Raw genomic sequence first — 18737 nt, forward strand, 5'->3', positions numbered from 1 at the left:
GACGCTGTCAGTGTGAGTGGACCAATTCAGTTTGTCTGTGATGTGTATGCAGAGGAACTTAAAACTAGCTACCCTCTCCACTACTGTTCCATCGATGTGGATAGGGGGGTGTTCCCTGAAGTCCACAATCATCTCCTTAGTTTTGTTGACGTTGAGTGTGAGGTTATTTTCCTGACACCACACTCCGAGGGCCCTCACCTCCTCCCTGTAGGCCGTCTCGTCGTTGTTGGTAATCAAGCCTACCACTGTTGTGTCGTCCGCAAACTTGATGATTGAGTTGGAGGCGTGCGTGGCCACGCAGTCGTGGGTGAACAGGGAGTACAGGAGAGGGCTCAGAACGCACCCTTGTGGGGCCCCCGTGTTGAGGATCAGCGGGGAGGAGATGTTGTTGCCTTCCCTCACCACCTGGGGGCGGCCCGTCAGGAAGTCCAGTACCGAGTTGCACAGGGCGGGGTCGAGACCCAGGGTCTCGAGCTTGATGACGAGCTTGGAGGGTACTATGGTGTTGAATGCCGAGCTGTAGTCGATGAACAGCATTCTCACATAGGTATTCCTCTGTTTGTGACATAGTTATTATTCACTGCAAACCTCTGTCTGTCTACAGAGACACCCCAGTGTTCTGTGCCCTGGTGAATGGTGACGGAGAGGTGGGGGATTTCCTCAGGCTTCCTTACTTCCTGAAGAGGAGGAACGCATGGAGGGAGGATGAAAGGGAGAAAAAGGTATATATAAAACCAAACCAAGTGTGAGTCCTAAATGGCACCCATTTACATGTTAGTCATTTAGCAGATGCTCTTGTCCAGAGCGACTTACAATTAGTGTATTGAGTGCATACATTTTCATACTTTTATTTCGTACCATAGGGCTCCGGAAAGAAGTAGTGCACTCTGTAGGGAATAGGGTCCATTTGGGACACAGAGCAAGAGTTTTGAAGAAGCTCAGATAACCATACCATCCATTGTTGACCATATTTGTAGTAAATATTGTAATATTTGTCCTACCATACCTTTAGATCCACGATATTGAAACCCTGAAGAAGTTTCTGAACAGCAAGAAGCCTCACATCATCGCTATAGCTGGGGAGAACAGGTTTGCAACCCTCTCCTGGTTTCTTAGACTACTGTTTGAAGAAGCTTACTAACATGACTGAGGGTGCATCCCAAACAGCACCCTATTCCCTATATAGTGCACTACTTGGGTGCCATTTGGGACGCACGTCCTGAACGTTTGTAATGTTCCCCCTCCACTCCCTGTGCAGGGACGCCCAGATGGTGATTGAGGACATTAAACGCACTGCCAGTGAGCTGGAGCAGGAGTCCTCCTTCCCCACCATCGGGGTGGAGCTGGTTGATAATGAACTGGCCATGCTCTACATGAACAGCAAGAAGTCAGAGGTCAAGTCCTGCCCTCATTTCCCAAACATGTTTTCTTTATTCTCACAAGACATTTCCTCAACTAAATTTAGTCTACATTGGAGGTTTTCTACATACTGTACCTCCAGAAACTCTCTATGAGTGGTCCACAATGTGGTTTTTAAATATGTAATATGTATTGCCAATGACTGTAATATTGTGGAGTGAGTGACAGTTAAATAGATTTTTCTCTTAACTCTACATACCGTACCAGTCATAAGTTTGGACACACCTACTCATTCAAGGGTTCTTCTTTCTTTTTACTATTTTCTATATTATATAATAATAGTGAAGACATCACAACAATGACATAACGCATATGGAATCATGTTGTAACCAAAAAAGATTATTCACCTCCAGGCTGTGTAAGGGCTATTTGACCAAGAAGGAGTGTGATGGAGTGCTGCATCAGATGACCTGGCCTCCACAATCACCCGACCTCAACCCAATTGAGATGGTTTTGGATGAGAAAAGCAGCCAACAAGTGCTCAGCATATGTGGAAACTCCATCAAGACTGTTGGAAAAGCATTCCAGGTGAAGCTGATTGAAAGAATGCCAAGAGTGTGCGAAGCTGTTATCAAGGCGAAGGGTGGCTACTTTGAAGAATCTCAAATATAACATATATTTTGATTTGTTTAGTTACTACATGATTCCGTATGTGTTATTTCATAGTTTTGATGTCTTCACTATTATTCTACAATGTAGAAAATAGTAAAATAAAGAAAAACCCTTGAATGAGTAGATGTGTCCTAACTATTGACTGGTACTTTATTTTTCTATTTCTCCAATCTACAGGCAGATTTCCGGGACTACCCCCCTCTCCTGAGACAGGCTGTGTCTGTGGCCAGGAAGATCCAGGACCCCCTGGTGGAGTATGCTCAGGTGTGCAGCAGTGACGAAGACATCCTCTGCCTCAAGTTACACCCTTTGCAGGTACAGACTGAGTTCCAAATAGAACTTTGATTAACTTGTTTGGGATAGGGGGCAGCATTTTCACTTTTGGATGAGTAGCGTGCCCAGAGTGAACTGCCTCCTACTTAGTCCCATATACTAATATATGCATATTATTATTAGTATTGGATAGAAAACACTCTGAAGTTTCTAAAACTGTTTGAATGATGTCTGTGAGTATAACAGAACTCATATGGCAGGCTTTTCTACAGACAATGAAATTCTCCGGTTGGAACATTATTGAACTTTTATGATAAAAACATCCTAAAGATTGATTCTATACTTAGTTTGACAAGTTTCTTCGACCTGTAATATAACTTTTTTAACTTTTTGGCCGACTGGACGAGAACACGCTCTTGGAATTGTTTACCAAACGCCCTAACAAAAGAAGCTATTGGACATAAATGGACATAAATTATGGACATTATCGAACAAAACAAGCATGTATTGTGGAACTGCGATTCCTGGGAGTGCATTCTGATGAAGATCATCAAAGGTAAGTGAATATTTATAATGCTATACATGAATAATGTTGACTACCCAACATGGTGGATATTTCTCTGGCTGGTTTGGGCTATGAGTGCCGTTCTCAGATTATGCTTTTTCCGTAAAGTGTATTTGAAATCTGACACAGCGGTTGCATTACGTAAAGTGTATCTATATTTCCATGTCTAACAATTGTATTTTCATCGACATTTCTAATAAGTATTTCTGTAAAATGATGTGGAATATCACCAGATGTTTTTGGAACTAGTGAACGTAACGCTCCAAAGTATACTGAGATGGTTTTATATAAATATGCACTTTATCGAACAAAACATATATGTATTGTGTAACATGAAGTCCTATGAGTGTCATCTGATGAAGATCATCAAAGGTTAGTGATTAATTTTATCTCTATTTGTGCTTTTTGTGACTCCTCTCTTTGGCTGGAAAAATGGCTGGGTTTTTCTGTGAGTTGGTGGTGAACTAACATAATCGTTTGTGGAGCTTTCACTGTAAACCATTTTTTAAATCAAACACTGTGGCTGGATTAATGTGAATGTTATCCTTAAAATTATGCCTAATACTTGTATGTTTGAGAAATTTGATTTATGAGATTTCTGTTGATTTGTATTTGGTGCCCTGCAATTTCATTGGCTGTTGGCGAGGGGTTCCGCTAGCGGAATGGGGTCCCAGTCCTAGACAGGTTAAAAGAAGTGCACAATACAGTGAATAGAGTGCCATTCAGGACGCAACTCCTGTTTCCATTAGGCCAGGCATGCTTGGGAGATAAACATCACCTACTGGTGGCTTTGATGAAATCACACAGAGCTTACAGAGATCCTTTACAAACCCCTACTAAATGGACGGGGGGGGGGGGGTTTAGATTGTTCTCAAAATTCTCACATAGAAACTTCATTGGGAGGAAGAATGTTTGATGTGCTTTTTACATTTTTTGTAAAATCATGATGAAAGTGGCCATTTTAGGACCTTTTTGACCCATACATCCCCCCTGTAAGACCCAATGATCTGTGAACCGTATATGATACAGACAACACCTTGGTGCCATCATACTCCTTACTGCCAGTCTTACGGTAATTAACATAAACACGTTTTGCATCTCCTGGCTTCCACGCATAGCCTACAAGCCACTGATGCAGACCTTTTGAAATGTCTACATAAAAAAAGTCTAATAAACCCATTTAATATAGCCCTCACAATCACAATAAATCCATTATTTATTTTAAACAGGTCTTAAGAAACATGTTATAAAGAAAATGTTGGCTATTTCAGAAGAACAGAATAGCATACTCTGAAATGTCCGTATGTTATGCCCTGATCTAGCTATGCCATATGGCTGTGGGCCACACTAGTTCATTTAGCATACAAGATTGGCTTAGAATTCCGTGGCATTATTTTATATTATTTTATAGTATGAAGAATACAATTGAACTTAGCCGAATAAAATAGAAAGGATATTTTCTCCAAATGATTTCCGAGGGAGTGCGCATGTGCAGCTACTCTGTATTGAGCGCTTAACTAGGAAATAGGTATTCATAAATGCTTAAATTTAACAACTATAGTTGTTATACAAACATTGTAGGTTTAGATTATTTTATATATATATTCTAAGGCTGCATGATGTGACTAATGATGATTTGAAAAAAGTTGCATGGAAGGCATGAGCTCTGCTTTGTTTCTTGTGCAGGTTGCACACATTTCATCAGTCTCTCATTCATAATTTGACAAGTACTTGATAATATTCTCACGTGCCTTGAATTTATTGGCGGCATCTCCCTTGTGTGGCCGTAATGCCCCCTAAAAAATCCATGCCTTTTGCGGCCGTTCTGCCCTTGGGCTGAATATAATAATTAGAATTCCCTTCTCTTGGCAGCCGTGGTCCAAAGCACCTCTCACTTACATGACTCTCTCAGATATCTCAATTGTTATTAGCCATTGCCCGTCACGTGATCGGGTCCTTCTCACAGGCATCTCAGCTCCGAAGTAGGCTACAAGTGAAGACCGACACATCGGGGACGTAACTGCACGCGTGTCCCTCTTACCGAATTCCGAGGTGCATATTGAAGATGTTAGAAGAACTGTCCACATTTAGTTTTTGTCAGCCAGCAAGATGATTGGCCTAACGAACAGCGAAAGCACTAGCCTATGTCAATCTAAAATCACCCATAGTACAAAAGTTTACCTATTCTATTGGTCAACTTGTCCTTCTGTGTGAGAAATAAATATTCCAAACATACTCTGGGACAGTTGTGGGATGCGATAGAACCCAAATTACACTGAACAAAAATATCAACGCAACATGTAAAGTGTTGGTCCCATGTTTCATAAACTGAAGTAAAATATCCTGGAAATGTTCCATATGCACAAAAAGCTTATTTCTCCCAAATTTAATGCCCAAATGTGTTTACATCCCTATTAGTGAGCATTTCTCCTTTGCCAAGATAATCCATCAACCTGGAAAATGTGGCATATCAAGAAGCTGATTAAACAGCATGCTAATTACACATGTGTACCTTGTGCTGGGGGACAATAAAAGGTAACTCTAAAATGCCACAGTTTTGAGGGAGCGTGCAGTTGTCCTGCTGACTGCAGGAATGTCCACCAGAGCTGTTGGCAGAGAATTGTATGTTAATGTCTCTACTGTGATCCGCCTCCAACGTCGTTTTAGAGAATGTGGCAGTACGTCCAACCGGCCTCACAACCGCAGACTGTGTGTACGGCGTCGTGTGGGTGAGCGGTATTCTGATGTCAACATTGTGAACCCATGGTGAGGTTATGGTATGGGCAGGCATAAGCTACGGACAACAAACACAATACCATTTTATCGATTGGCAATTTCAATACACAAAAACACCGCAACAAGATCCTGAGGCCCATTTTCTTCAAGGTATCTGTTCCCAGTCATGTGAAATCCATAGATTAAGGCCTAAGGAATTTATTTCAATTGATTGATTTCTTCAAATGAACATTAACTCAGTAAAATCATTGAAATTGGTGCAACAAAAAAAGCAATGAGGCTGATGCAACAGATCAGAATGTTTATCTTAACTTTTTTAAACTATTAGGCTATTTCTTCACATTATAAGTGCAGCAATGCGCACACGGCAGTAGGCTATAAGCACAAATATTCCAAAATCAATTAGCGGGAAAACACTGTCCTCAAAAGTCACCGCAAATGAGATTGTGGATGTAATGCTTTATTATAAAGGTGCATATTTATGGTGAAATGTATCTTCCCTAAACTTGAAACTCACACACCCACTTTGTATACCAGTAAGGCTCTACACCAGTTGTAAAGCGGATTGTGCTTCATTTTAAGAAGTAATTTGGTCACTTAAATTGTGATACAAACCTTATCAAAACATATAGGCTTATGGGCTAGACTACATGAGGTGTGCGACTATGATTTGAAAAGGTCACACAGAAAAAAGGCATGTGCTGTTTCTTGCCTTTACTGCACACGCTGGGCATCATTCACAAGTGATAATCCATCATTCACAAGTGATAATACATCATTCACAAGTGATAATATATAATTCACAAGTGGCATAGCAGTCAGGCGTCTTTGTCTTCATCGTGTCGTGTCCCGTGTATATATCTTTATATATATCTTTTTATATATTTTTTCTTCACATATATTTTTAATATTTTTCAACCCGCCTCACCCAATGTGGTATAGATCAGCTATTTTCTTTACTTTAGAACCGGAACCCCCAACAGAAGCTAGCTACTAGCTAGTAGTCAGCTAGACACTGCTAGCGGTCATCAGCTAACCTTTAGCCCGGACAACTCCTGCCAGTCTGCACAGCGCGTTTCAACCCAGAGCTTATCGGACTTATTCTTCTCCATATCTCTGGATTCATACCGCAAGCTCTGAACCTCTTCACCTGGATCATCGCAGCTAGCTGCTATCCGATTGGCTTCTCCTATCTAACGTCTCTATCCTGAAGCAACCCCTGCTGACCCATCACAACTGGTCTGCCGATGTAACTGCATGAGGGGGCTACAACAGACTTCTTCGGTCGCAACGTCCCTCTAAGGCCCTTCTGCTAGCCCCGGCCTGCTAGCTGTCTGAATCGCCGTGTCTCCAGCCCGCCCAGCTCCTCACTGGACCCTGTGATCACTCGTCTACGCATGCCTCTCCCTAATGTCAATATGCCTTGTCCATTGCTGTTTTGGTCAGTGATTGTCTTATTTCACCGTAGAGCCTCCAGCCCTGCTCAATATGCCTCAGCTAACCCTCTTGTCCCACCTCCCACACATGCGGTAACCTAACCTGGTTTCATTTATGTCTCTAGAGACAATACCTCTCTCATCATCACTCAATGCCTAGGTTTACCTTCACGTTGTCTGTACATTATGCCTTGAATCTATTCTTCCGCGCCCAGAAACATGCTCATTTTACTCTCTGTTCCGAAACGTACTAGACGACCAGTTCAGGTGCCCTGGACACCATATGTGAATTGATTGAGTTCGTGCTGTTAGGTGACCTAAACTGGGACATGCTTAACACCCCGGCCATCCTACAATCTAAGCTTGATGCCCTCAATCTCACACAAATTATCAATGAACCTACCAGGTACAACCCCAAATCCGTAAACATAGGAACCCTCATAGATATCATCCTAACCAACCTTCCCTCCAAATACACCTCTGCTGTCTTCAACCAGGATCTCAGCGATCACTGCCTCGTTGCTTGCATCCGTAATGGGTCTGCAGTCAAACAACCCTCTAAGGGGTCACCCTTCATCAATGTCAAACGCTCCCTAAAACACTTCAGCGAGCAGGCCTTTCTAATCGACCTGGCCCGGGTATCCTGGAAGGATATTGACCTCATTCCGTCAGTTGAAGATGCCTGGTTATTCTTTAAAAGTGCTTTCTTCACAATCTTAAATAAGCATGCTCCGTTCAAAAAATGTAGAACCAGGAACAGATATACCCCGTGGTTCACTCCAGACCTGACTGCACTTGACCAGCACAAAAACATCCTGTGGCGTACTGCATTAGCATCGAATAGCCCCCGCGATATGCAACTTTTCAGGGAAGTTAGGAACCAATATACACAGGCAGTTAGAAAAGCAAAGGCTAGCTTTTTCAAACAGAAATTTGCATCCTGCAGCACAAACTCCAAAAAGGTCTGGGACACTGTAAATTCCATGGAGAATAAGAGCACCTCCTCCCAGCCGCCCACTGCACTGAGGCTAGGAAACATAAATAAATCCACGATAATTGAGAATTTCAATAAGCATTTTTCTACGGCTGGCCATGATTTCCACCTGGCCACCCCTACCCCTGGTCAACAGCCCTGCACCCCCCACAGCAACTTGCCCAAACCTCCCCCATTTCTCCTTCACCCAAATCAGGATAGCTGATGTTCTGAAAGAGCTGCAAAATCTGGACCCCTACAAATCAGCCGGGCTAGACAATCTGGACCCCCTTTAAAATTATCAGATGAAATTGTTGCAATCCCTATTACTAGCCTGTTCAACCTCTCTTTCGTATCGTCTGAGATCCCCAAAGATTGGAAAGCTGCCCTGGTCATCCCCCTCTTCAAAGGGGGAGACACTCTAGAACCAAACTGCTACAGACCTATCCTGCCTTTCTAAGGTCTTCGAAAGCCAAGTTAACAAACAGATCACAGACCATTTCGAGTCCCACCGTACCTTCTCTGCTATGCAATCTGGTTTCAGAGCTGGTCATGGGTGCACCTCAGCCACGTTCAATGTCCTAAATGATATCATAACCTCCATCGATAAGAGACAATACTGTGCAGCTGTATTCATAGACCTGGCCAAGGCTTTCAACTCTGTCAATCACCACATTCTTATAGGCAAACTCAACAACCTTAGTTTCTCAAATGACTGCCTCGCCTGGTTCACCAACTACTTCTCAGACAGAGTTCAGTGTGTCAAATCGGAGGGCCTGTTGTCCGGAACTCTGGTAGTCTCAATGGGGGTGCCACAGGGTTCAATTCTCGTGCAGACTCTTTTCTCTGTATATATCAATGATGTCGCTCTTGCTGCTGGTGATTCTCTTGTCCACCTCTACGCAGACGACACCATTCTGTATACTTCTGGCCCTTCTTTGGACACTGTGTTAACTAACATCCAGACAAGCTTCAATGCCGTACTCTCCTTCCGTGGCCTCCAACTGCTCTTAAATGCAAGTAAAACTAAATGCATGCTCTTTAACCGATCGCTACCAGCACCTGCCCGCCCGTCCAGCATCACTACTCTGGACGGTTCTGACTTAGAATATGGGGACATCTACAAATAGGTGTCTGGTTAGACTGTAAACTCTCCTTCCAGACTCACATTAAGCATCTCCAATCCAAAATTAAATCTAGAATCGGCTTCCTATTTCGCACCAAAGCATCCTTCACTCATGCTGCTAAACAAACATACCCTCTGAAAACTGACTATCCTACCGATCCTTGACATCGGCGTTGTCATTTACAAAATAGCCTCCAACACTCTACTCAGCAAATTGGATGCAGTCTATCACAGTGCCATCCATTTTGTCACCAAAGCCCCATATACTACTCACCACTTCAACCTGAATGCTCTCGTTGGCTGGCCCTTGCTTCATATTTGTCGCCAAACCCACTGGCTCCAGGTCATTTTTGCTAGGTAAAGTCCCACCTTATCTCAGCTCACTGGTCACCATAGCAGCACCCACCCGTAGCACGCGCTCCAGCAGGTATATTTCACTGATCACGCCCAATGCCAATTCCTACTTTGGCCGCCTTTCCTTACAGTTCTTTGCTGCCAATGACTGGAACTAATTGCAAAAATCACTGAAGCTGGAGACTCATATCTCCCTCCCTAACTTTAAGCACCAGCTGTCAGAGAAGCTCACAAATCACTGCACCTTTGCATAGCCCATCTGTAAATAGCCCATCTGTAAATAGCCCATCCAACTACTAACTTTTTTTTGCTCTTTTGCACCCCAGTATCTCTATTTGCACATCATCATCTCTCACTCCAGTGTTTAATTGCTAAATTGTAATTATTTTGTCACTATGGCCTATTTATTGCCTTACCTCCCTTATCTTACCTCATTTGCATACACTGTATATAGACTTTCTTTCCTATTGTGTTATTGACTGTATGTTTGTTTATTACATGTGTAACTCTGTTGTTGTTTGTGTCGCACTGCTTTGCTTTATCTTGGCCAGGTCGCAGTTGTAAATGAGAACTTGTTCTCAACTAGCCTACCTGGTTAAATAAAGGTGAAATAAAATGTAAAAATGATATATAAATCACAAGTGATAATATCACCCATCAGACTATTCATAATTTGATCTTGTCTTTACGTATGCTAATTAATATACTGAATGTGTGAAATTAGTTTTGATTTAGAATGGACCATTGTCATGCACCTGTATCAGAACAGAGACAAGGGGGGGATTATTGTAATCTATGCACTTTAATAGCAAATGGAGGACGCTTCTGCCATGGTTAATTTTCATTCCAGCCAGGTAGGCTATACACCTGTTGTAAAACAAAGCAATTTTCTTAATATTAGGTTAGTAGTATAGTAAGCCTAGCCTATAGAAAGCTGATGGGAACCTCTTTTTAATAGAAGCCATCAAAACTCTGTTTTCTCACGCAATTGAATAGCCTATAGATTACATTTTCGATTACATTTGCATTGATGCCAGAGTCATTAGATGGACAACAGAGTGCTGGGTTTGGTAGGCTAATAATGACCATCAGCAGCATTAGAGCTTGGAGAGGCTTAGTTACAATGACTAAATGGTCACGTGGAATTTGACTGTGGTCATGACTCAGGTCACCGTAACAGCCCTAGCTGTGATTGATTAGTAACCTATAATGTCAATGTATAAAATGGAGAGCACATTCTCAAAATGTAATGTGTTTAAAGAGTATATTGTTCCAAACACCAAGATGTTGTCTGTAACATGTACGGTTCACGGATCATAGGGTCTTACAGGAGGCAGGTATAGGTTTTAAAAAGGCCTAAAATGGTTCTAAAACAATGTTGTGATACAAATGTAAAAAGCATGTTAAACATCCTTCCTCCCAATTAAGTTTTTGTGAGAATTCCCAGAACAATCTGTGATAACATAAATATTTTTGGGCCATGCTGAATTGGAATCACCCTAATGCAGTAGCAAATCTAGTTGACTGTACATGATAATCATAGTCTGGTTTGAATCAAAGTCTGTGAATCAATGTGTCTGTAAAGAGTGAGTCTAACTGTTCTCTGTTTTCTTCCCACACAGGAGCATGTAGTGAAGGAGGACCTGCTGAATGCTCTGTACTGTGAGTTCATCAACCGGGTGAATGAAGTGGGTGTGGATGTGAACCGGGCCATGGCCCACCCCTACACCCAGAGCCTGGTGCAGTACGTCTGTGGCCTGGGGCCCAGGAAGGGATCCCACCTGCTCAGGGTAAGACATAGATCACATAAGGCATCTAGATTGCCAACATGTTAATACAATGTAATTACAATGTTACTACACAGATATAAAAGCAACAATATACCAAGTGTTACCAGATAGAATTGATTAATATACAGTATCAGTATGTACCTATTTGTTTTTATTATTATAGTTTCTCAGTACTCTACTGCATGGGTTCCTCAACTTTTTCACTCAGGCCCCCCTTCCAGCATTGTGGAAAATCACACTTCCCCACTTGCACTCGCGTCACATCTATTTCTATGGGCGCAAGCACTGTTCATGACACAAACTGTTCACACCCCTCTTGTTGGTAGAGAGAACATTTTGCAGGTTTAAAGTTAATTTTCTGCAATTCTACACATTTTGTCATGGGGTTCAGAGAAGATTTTGCGGTTTTAATGCAAATTTTCTCGCAATTCTATACATGTCTAATGAGTATTCATGTGATATTTGATTGACTCTAATATTACCACAAAATCTATAGGCAAAAAAACCTAGTTAGAAAACTTTATCTGACATGGGCAAGTTGATCTGGACATTTCTGACAAGTTATAAATAGCTCTCGAAGGTATGCAAAGACTGACATGACAAGAGAATTCTGATGATGCACTACTCGAAATTGCACCTTTGGCATTCTACTATTACAACTTTCAAGAGTAAGTTTGAAGCCGGACCCTGCACAACCCACAGTTTGGGAACCACTGCTCTACTGTACTGACATCTGAATAGATACTTTTACATGTACACTTATCCATCTCTGTTTCCAGATCCTGAAGCAAAATAACACTCGTCTGGAAAACCGCACTCAGCTGGTCACAATGTGTCACATGGGCCCCAAGGTCTTCATCAACTGTGCTGGTTTCATCAAGATTGACACAGCTTCACTTGGAGACAGGTCGGTCTCAGAACATTGGGCATGGTCATTCATGCAATACTGCAGAAAATTCCTGAGACTAAAAACCATATTTTGATTTGAAATTTCATTCATAATAGTAACATTCACTACTACTTTTATTGACATCATCACACAGCCAATTCACTACATAGTGTCTTTCCCTACCTGCAGTACTGACTCCTATATTGAGGTTCTGGACGGGTCGCGGGTGCACCCAGAGACCTACGAGTGGGCAAGGAAGATGGCCGTGGATGCCCTGGAGTACGATGAGTCAGCGGAGGACGCCAACCCAGCCGGAGCACTGGAGGAGATCCTGGAAAACCCAGAGCGGCTCAAAGACCTAGACTTGGACGCCTTTGCTGAGGAGCTGGAAAGACAGGTCAGTGTGGGAGATGTAGGCTGCATCCCAGAAGTAGTGCACTATATAGGGAATAGGGTGCCATTTGGAACACATCCGTTGTCCTACTCTGGGTGGTTATGAAGAGCTTGCATCGTCTTCCTGATCTGAGGACATTGTAGTGCTCACTGTTTGAGACTCTCTGTGTCCACAGGGCTATGGTAACAAGGGCATCACCCTGTATGATATCCGTGCTGAGCTGAGCTGCAGGTACAAAGACCTGAGGTCCACCTACAGAGGACCTAACACAGAGGAGATCTTCAACCTGCTCACCAAGGAGACACCAGAGACCTTTTACATTGGTACGTAATGTTTCTTCTCAACCAGGGCCTTATTGATATCTCTTTCAAAATGATGGGTTAACACGCACACTACCAACCTTTTTTGGTGCAGGGAGTCACAGCCCCAATGTGGACATAGTAGAAAATATGTATATCTCCCTTATTGGTATCTCAACACTGTTTTCATGGTCTCGGTCTGTCTGTCTTCGTGGCTCTCTAGGTAAACTGATCACCAGTGTGGTGACAGGCATTGCTCACCGGCGCCCCCAGGGGGAGAGTTATGACCAGGCCATAAGGAATGATGAGACAGGTCTGTGGCAGTGTCCTTTCTGTCAGCAGGATAACTTCCCTGAGCTCAGCGAGGTGAGAATCTGATATGCTCCATATTCTGCTGCAATCTATACTTGCACACTGTGAGTGACAGTCCATCTGAAAAGTGGTGGGCTATCGGGTTTTAAGTTCCTTGATTATTGTTATTTGTTGCTATAGTTTTATTGACCACAGCTGTCTTTTTGATCAACAAAGTCTGACATAGCCTCTGTTTTCTTTGGCAGGTGTGGAATCATTTTGACAGTGGCTCCTGCCCTGGCCAAGCTATTGGGGTCCGCTGTCGCATGGACAACGGAGTCACCGGCTTTATCCCTACCAAGTTCCTCAGTGACAAAGTGGTCAAGCACCCTGAAGAAAGGGTTAAGGTATCACTGTAGTTTCCCCCAAAATATCTCTCGATTTCAGTATAACTACCAGTCAATTACCAAAGTCATATAACACTTTATAAAAGTAACAACACTTTATAAAAGTAACAACACTTTATAAGTCATAGCACTTTATAAAAGTAACAACACTTTATAAGTCATATAGCACTTTATAAAAGTAACAACACTTTATAAGTCATATAGCACTTTATAAAAGTAACAACACTTTATAAAAGTAACAACACTTTATAAGTCATATAGCACTTTATAAAAGTAACAACACTTTATAAAAGTAACAACACTTTATAAGTCATATAGCACTTTATAAAAGTAACAACACTTTATAAGTCATATAGCACTTTATAAAAGTAACAACACTTTATAAAAGTAACAACACTTTATAAGTCATATCACTTTATAAAAGTAACAACACTTTATAAGTCATATAGCACTTTATAAAAGTAACAACACTTTATAAGTCATATAGCACTTTATAAAAGTAACAACACTATAAGTCATATAGCACTTTATAAAAGTAACAACACTTTATAAGTCATATAGCACTTTATAAAAGTAACAACACTATAAGTCATATAGCACTTTATAAAAGTCATAACACTTTAACTTGAACCTGCTGTAGGTGGGCATGACAGTGCACTGCAGGATCATGAAGATTGACATTGAGAAGCTCAGTGTGGATCTGACCTGTCGGACGTCAGACCTGTCGGATAAGAACAATGAGTGGAAACTTCCCAAGGACACCTACTACGACTTTGACACTGAGACAGAGGATGTGAAGCAGGAGGAGGAGGCCAAGAAAAAACAGCAGAGAACAAGTGTGAACCTGTCTGAGATCTTACTGTACAACTCTAGATGGAGAACATAGCTGGAATTGATAAATGGATAAAATTACATTCTTGATTCATCTTTTATAATTGGTTGATTTTGGTAATGGTAGTAAAAGTAGATTTTGGGCTAGTTTCCGGGACACAGATTAAGCCTAGTCCTGGAATAAGAAGCATGGTCATTGAAAATGTTCAATTTAAAGTGATTTTAGTTGAGGACTAGGCTACATCTGTGTCTGGCAAACCAGGCCTAATAATATAATACCAAACGCTAAAATACATCTTTCCACTCCCTGTAGCCTACATCAAGAGGGTGATAGCCCACCCATCGTTCCATAACATCAACTTCAAGCAGGCAGAGAAGATGATGGAGTCCATGGACCAGGGAGATGTGATCATCAGGCCCAGCAGTAAGGGAGAGAACCACCTGACTGTTACTTGGAAGGTTGCTGATGGCATCTACCAGCACATTGACGTACGAGAGGAGGGCAAGGAGAATGCCTTCAGCCTGGGACATACCCTGTGGATCAACACTGAGGTCAGCTCCATTCACAGGCTTCTTCATTTTGAAGCAGTATATGCATGAATGAATATAATTATGTGCGTCCAAAATGGCACCCTTTCCCTATATAATCTACAGAAGTAGTGCACTATTTAGGGAATAGAGCGCCATTTGGCATGAAACCAATGTGTTTCACTAGGTTGTTTGACCTTTTTCTCAGGAATTTGAAGATCTGGATGAAATTACAGCCAGATACGTTCAACCAATGGCTGCATTTGCTCGCGATCTACTTGGTCACAAGTATTTTCAAGAATGCAATGGTGGAGACCGAAAGGTAGGAACAAGGATATACTTTCTTTCAATTCACAGTATCATTGTGTATGAATGTGTATTTATGTGTGTATCAGCCTATCTGCCAGCGTGTGTGTGTTTGAGAGAGAGAGAATAAGAGTTTCAAAGAGACAGATGGGATAGAAACATTTTCAATTCTCTTCGATTGATCATCAGCTGCCATCCCTGTTTTTTGAATTGCAGAAAATGGAGGAGGTCTTGGTGAAAAGCAAGAAGGAAAAGCCTACATTCATCCCCTACTATGTGTCTGCCTGTAGAGAGCTGCCAGGGAAGTTTCTGCTCGGTTACCAGCCCCGCGGAAAACCAAGGTTACCTCAGGACTGCAACCACACTAGCCGCTGCCTTTGTCATCCAAATAAACACCCATTCATACAATGCATGAAGTTGCATAGATTTAGAAATGCTGGAGATGCACTTGGCTTCATTTTCTTTCATGTGCAATTGACACCCTAAAGAAAAAAGCTCTCGTGTTGGAAATGGAACTGCCTCACCCCCAAAACCCAAACACAGAATGTGTGTCAGTACAGTAGGGGAAGCATAAAGAACCTGTTTGTCTCTGCCGCTGTTGCCTGCCAAGAGAGAGTGATTATTGGTGCTTGTTTAGAGACATGAAAGGACATAAACATTAACCGTTATTTACTTCTCGCTCAGGAGGGTTTGTCACATGTATCCACAGTAGCTATCACTGTTCAGTGAAGTACTATACTGTGGTGTTCATAAAGTACTATACTGTGGTGTTGTAATGTCACGATGTACTGTCATTGTTATATTGTCATAATCAGAATGGCATGACTTTTCTCTGGCATGCAGGGTTGAGTTTGTGACTGTCACGCCTGAGGGGTTCAGATACAGAGGCCAGATTTTTCCCACAGTCAATGGACTCTTCCGCTGGTTCAAAGACCATTTCCAGGAGCCAGTGGCAGGTCAGAGCATACACAGAATGCCACACAATGAAACCTACAGTCCAGTGTAATCGTGCTCTAATGACAGATTCACTTCTGTTATCTGATATTTGGTATTTCTCCTACAGGGATTACTCCCAGCAGCAGCAGTAGAACACGAACCCCAGCCTCTGTCAATGCCACGCCAGCCAATATTAACATTGCAGGTCAGTTTAGGGCCGGAACAATACCAGTATCGCCATATTTTGTCCATGGCGAAAAGGAAAACACGAAGCAGACAAAACTCTTTGGTTATTTAAAAACCTGCTGTATGTAGAATATTGTGTGCTATAGCTTGGTAAGAATAAATACATGTGACTCTGGATGACAACATAATTATGTTTGTTTCCAGCATTAGTGCTGTTTTCCTAAAGAAGTTAAATCTGCTTTGTGCTTTGTTTTCTTGCCACGATACTAACGAGTATCGTGGTACTGGTATTATTCCGGCCCTATGTCAGTTATTGTGTACGTATACTCACTCCCCAGGATTTCTATGGCTATGATATACTGTATGTTACCTCAATTGGTTTTTAACACTTCATGCATCCTAAGGTTGAAATCGTCAGCATTTTAAGGACTTTTAAGAAACAGTTTCTCTGTTTATTCTTCTCCTAATGTATAAAGTTGTATGTATTATGTATGCCCTGTGCGTCTGTCACTCAGATCTGACTCGTGCAGTGAACGCCCTCCCCCAGAACATGACCTCTCAGATGTTCAGTGCCATTGCCGCGGTAACGGGCCAGGGCCAGAACCCCAACACCACACCAGCCGGATGGGCATCCAGCCAGTACGGCTATACTGGTGGCAGCAGCGGCGGAGGGGGGAGCAGCAGCGCCTATCATGTACGTTTGGAATACACAGACACTTTCTGTATATCTGAATGTCACAATCACAAAAACTTTGCACTTTCATCTCTATCCGTTTTTCATATTTCTGTTCAACATTAGCCCTTCAACTTATTTTTTTCTGTCCCAGGTGTTTGCCACACCAGCTCAGCAGCCGATTGCTACTCCCCTTCTGACGCCCAGCTATTCATACACCACCCCCACCCCCAGCCAGCAGCAGACTATCACCACTCCCCAGTACCCCAGCAGCACTCCCCAGTCCTCACACGGACATGGACACCGCCCTTCCTCCTCCACACCATCATCAACATCCTCCTCCCGCCACCACAGGATACCAACACCAAAGTAAGTCACCTCTCAAAACTAGCTCTTAGACAGAATTATCCAATAGCGAAACCATTTAAATTTGGGTCATTCAAATGGAGAGATTATGGTCCATGTATGTAGCTGCGTACTTACAGAAGTTTCCAAAGGCAGATAACTTACCTCTAATTGTTCAGGAAGCATACAACTGCTACATTGTGAGTGAGTAAGTAAATAGTGAGTTATCTTTTCTCCCCGCTCCCAACCCTCAGGGCAACTTCCCACACAGCAGTGGACTGGGGAAAGATGGCCGAGCAGTGGCTCCAGGAGAAAGAGGCAGAGCGCAAGAAGACGAGGCCCAGAATGACCCCACGACCTTCTCCCAGCCCCATGATCGAGAGCACGCCCATGTCTCTCGCTGGAGACGCCACACCGCTGCTGGATGAGATGGATCGCTAGGTCCAGAGTAGACTTTCCTTCTCCCGATCCCACTGTTACTCACCCCTACTGTACTGTATATGAACTGGACTCATTATATATTACTGCATACACTTCACTGCTTCAGTTGTTCACATTGAAGGATAAGATGATGGTGACCAACGTGGATGACTGAATTGCACGTGGATAATGTATTAGATAACAGTGGTTTGTTTCAAATTCACCTAAAGAAGATGGTTGGAAACGTTGACTATCACTTCTTTGGTAGCACTGTTTCTCGCTTGCAATTTTAGTGGAATGTATTGGAAACAATGAAAACGGCATGCCTTGTTTAAACCAGGTTTTAAGCGTATTAACTTCAAATGCATGTGATGCAACAAAAACCAATGGAAACTATTTCTGAATCACACCTGAGGTTACTGTAACATATGCTATATAAATATTAACTATCTCTCAGTAGGGGTTTGAAAAGGCCATTTGTAGTACCATGTATATTATATCTATACCATTTTATCTTTGTCACATGAGTCTTAGGCCATTTTAATGACTTGTACGTTTCTGGATTCATATCCAGTTGCTGCTTGGTGTATTGCCTGAGAGCTGATTAGGTATAGGTTTTAGCCTACATTAGCTATACAGGCTTCATGTCTACTCTGAGTGTAACACAATGAAGAACATTGACAGTATTACTTGGAAGTGTTGAACAGAATAGGTATAGGACCTCAAGCACTTTTACTAACTGTATTATTTTTTTTACTTTGTATTTTTAAATGCATTGCCAACTGAAACATGTTGTGGTCTGTGCATACTGTGCTACATCAACATATTCACATTACAGCTGCTGTCCCGTAATATACAGTACACTTAAATGTTATCCTCTGTCAATGTATTTAACCCATATGAATGTATTTTAAAACTATAAAATTCACTTCCTGTAATTGAATTCAA

The 18737-nt window shown here is 42.2% G+C and overlaps 1 protein-coding gene across 1 annotated transcript in view; it reads left to right on the forward strand.

The window, feature by feature from the left end:
• Positions 1-18737, forward strand: part of LOC118397438 (transcription elongation factor SPT6-like) — a 31895-nt gene extending 13158 nt beyond the window's left edge. Inside the window, exons 19-37 of the mRNA XM_035792172.2 lie at positions 605-722; positions 1013-1089; positions 1259-1394; positions 2209-2346; positions 11117-11284; positions 12064-12191; positions 12363-12570; positions 12743-12890; positions 13090-13232; positions 13424-13564; positions 14205-14400; positions 14709-14947; positions 15132-15245; positions 15446-15570; positions 16073-16185; positions 16293-16370; positions 16867-17045; positions 17179-17393; positions 17624-18737. Of these exons, the coding sequence (XP_035648065.2) occupies positions 605-722; positions 1013-1089; positions 1259-1394; positions 2209-2346; positions 11117-11284; positions 12064-12191; positions 12363-12570; positions 12743-12890; positions 13090-13232; positions 13424-13564; positions 14205-14400; positions 14709-14947; positions 15132-15245; positions 15446-15570; positions 16073-16185; positions 16293-16370; positions 16867-17045; positions 17179-17393; positions 17624-17810 (2851 nt within the window). The 3' untranslated portion in view covers positions 17811-18737. The remainder of the gene's footprint in view (positions 1-604; positions 723-1012; positions 1090-1258; positions 1395-2208; positions 2347-11116; positions 11285-12063; positions 12192-12362; positions 12571-12742; positions 12891-13089; positions 13233-13423; positions 13565-14204; positions 14401-14708; positions 14948-15131; positions 15246-15445; positions 15571-16072; positions 16186-16292; positions 16371-16866; positions 17046-17178; positions 17394-17623) is intronic.

The sequence above is a fragment of the Oncorhynchus keta genome, chromosome 18 (assembly GCF_023373465.1).
Source record: "Oncorhynchus keta strain PuntledgeMale-10-30-2019 chromosome 18, Oket_V2, whole genome shotgun sequence".
Lineage (NCBI taxonomy): Eukaryota > Metazoa > Chordata > Actinopteri > Salmoniformes > Salmonidae > Oncorhynchus > Oncorhynchus keta.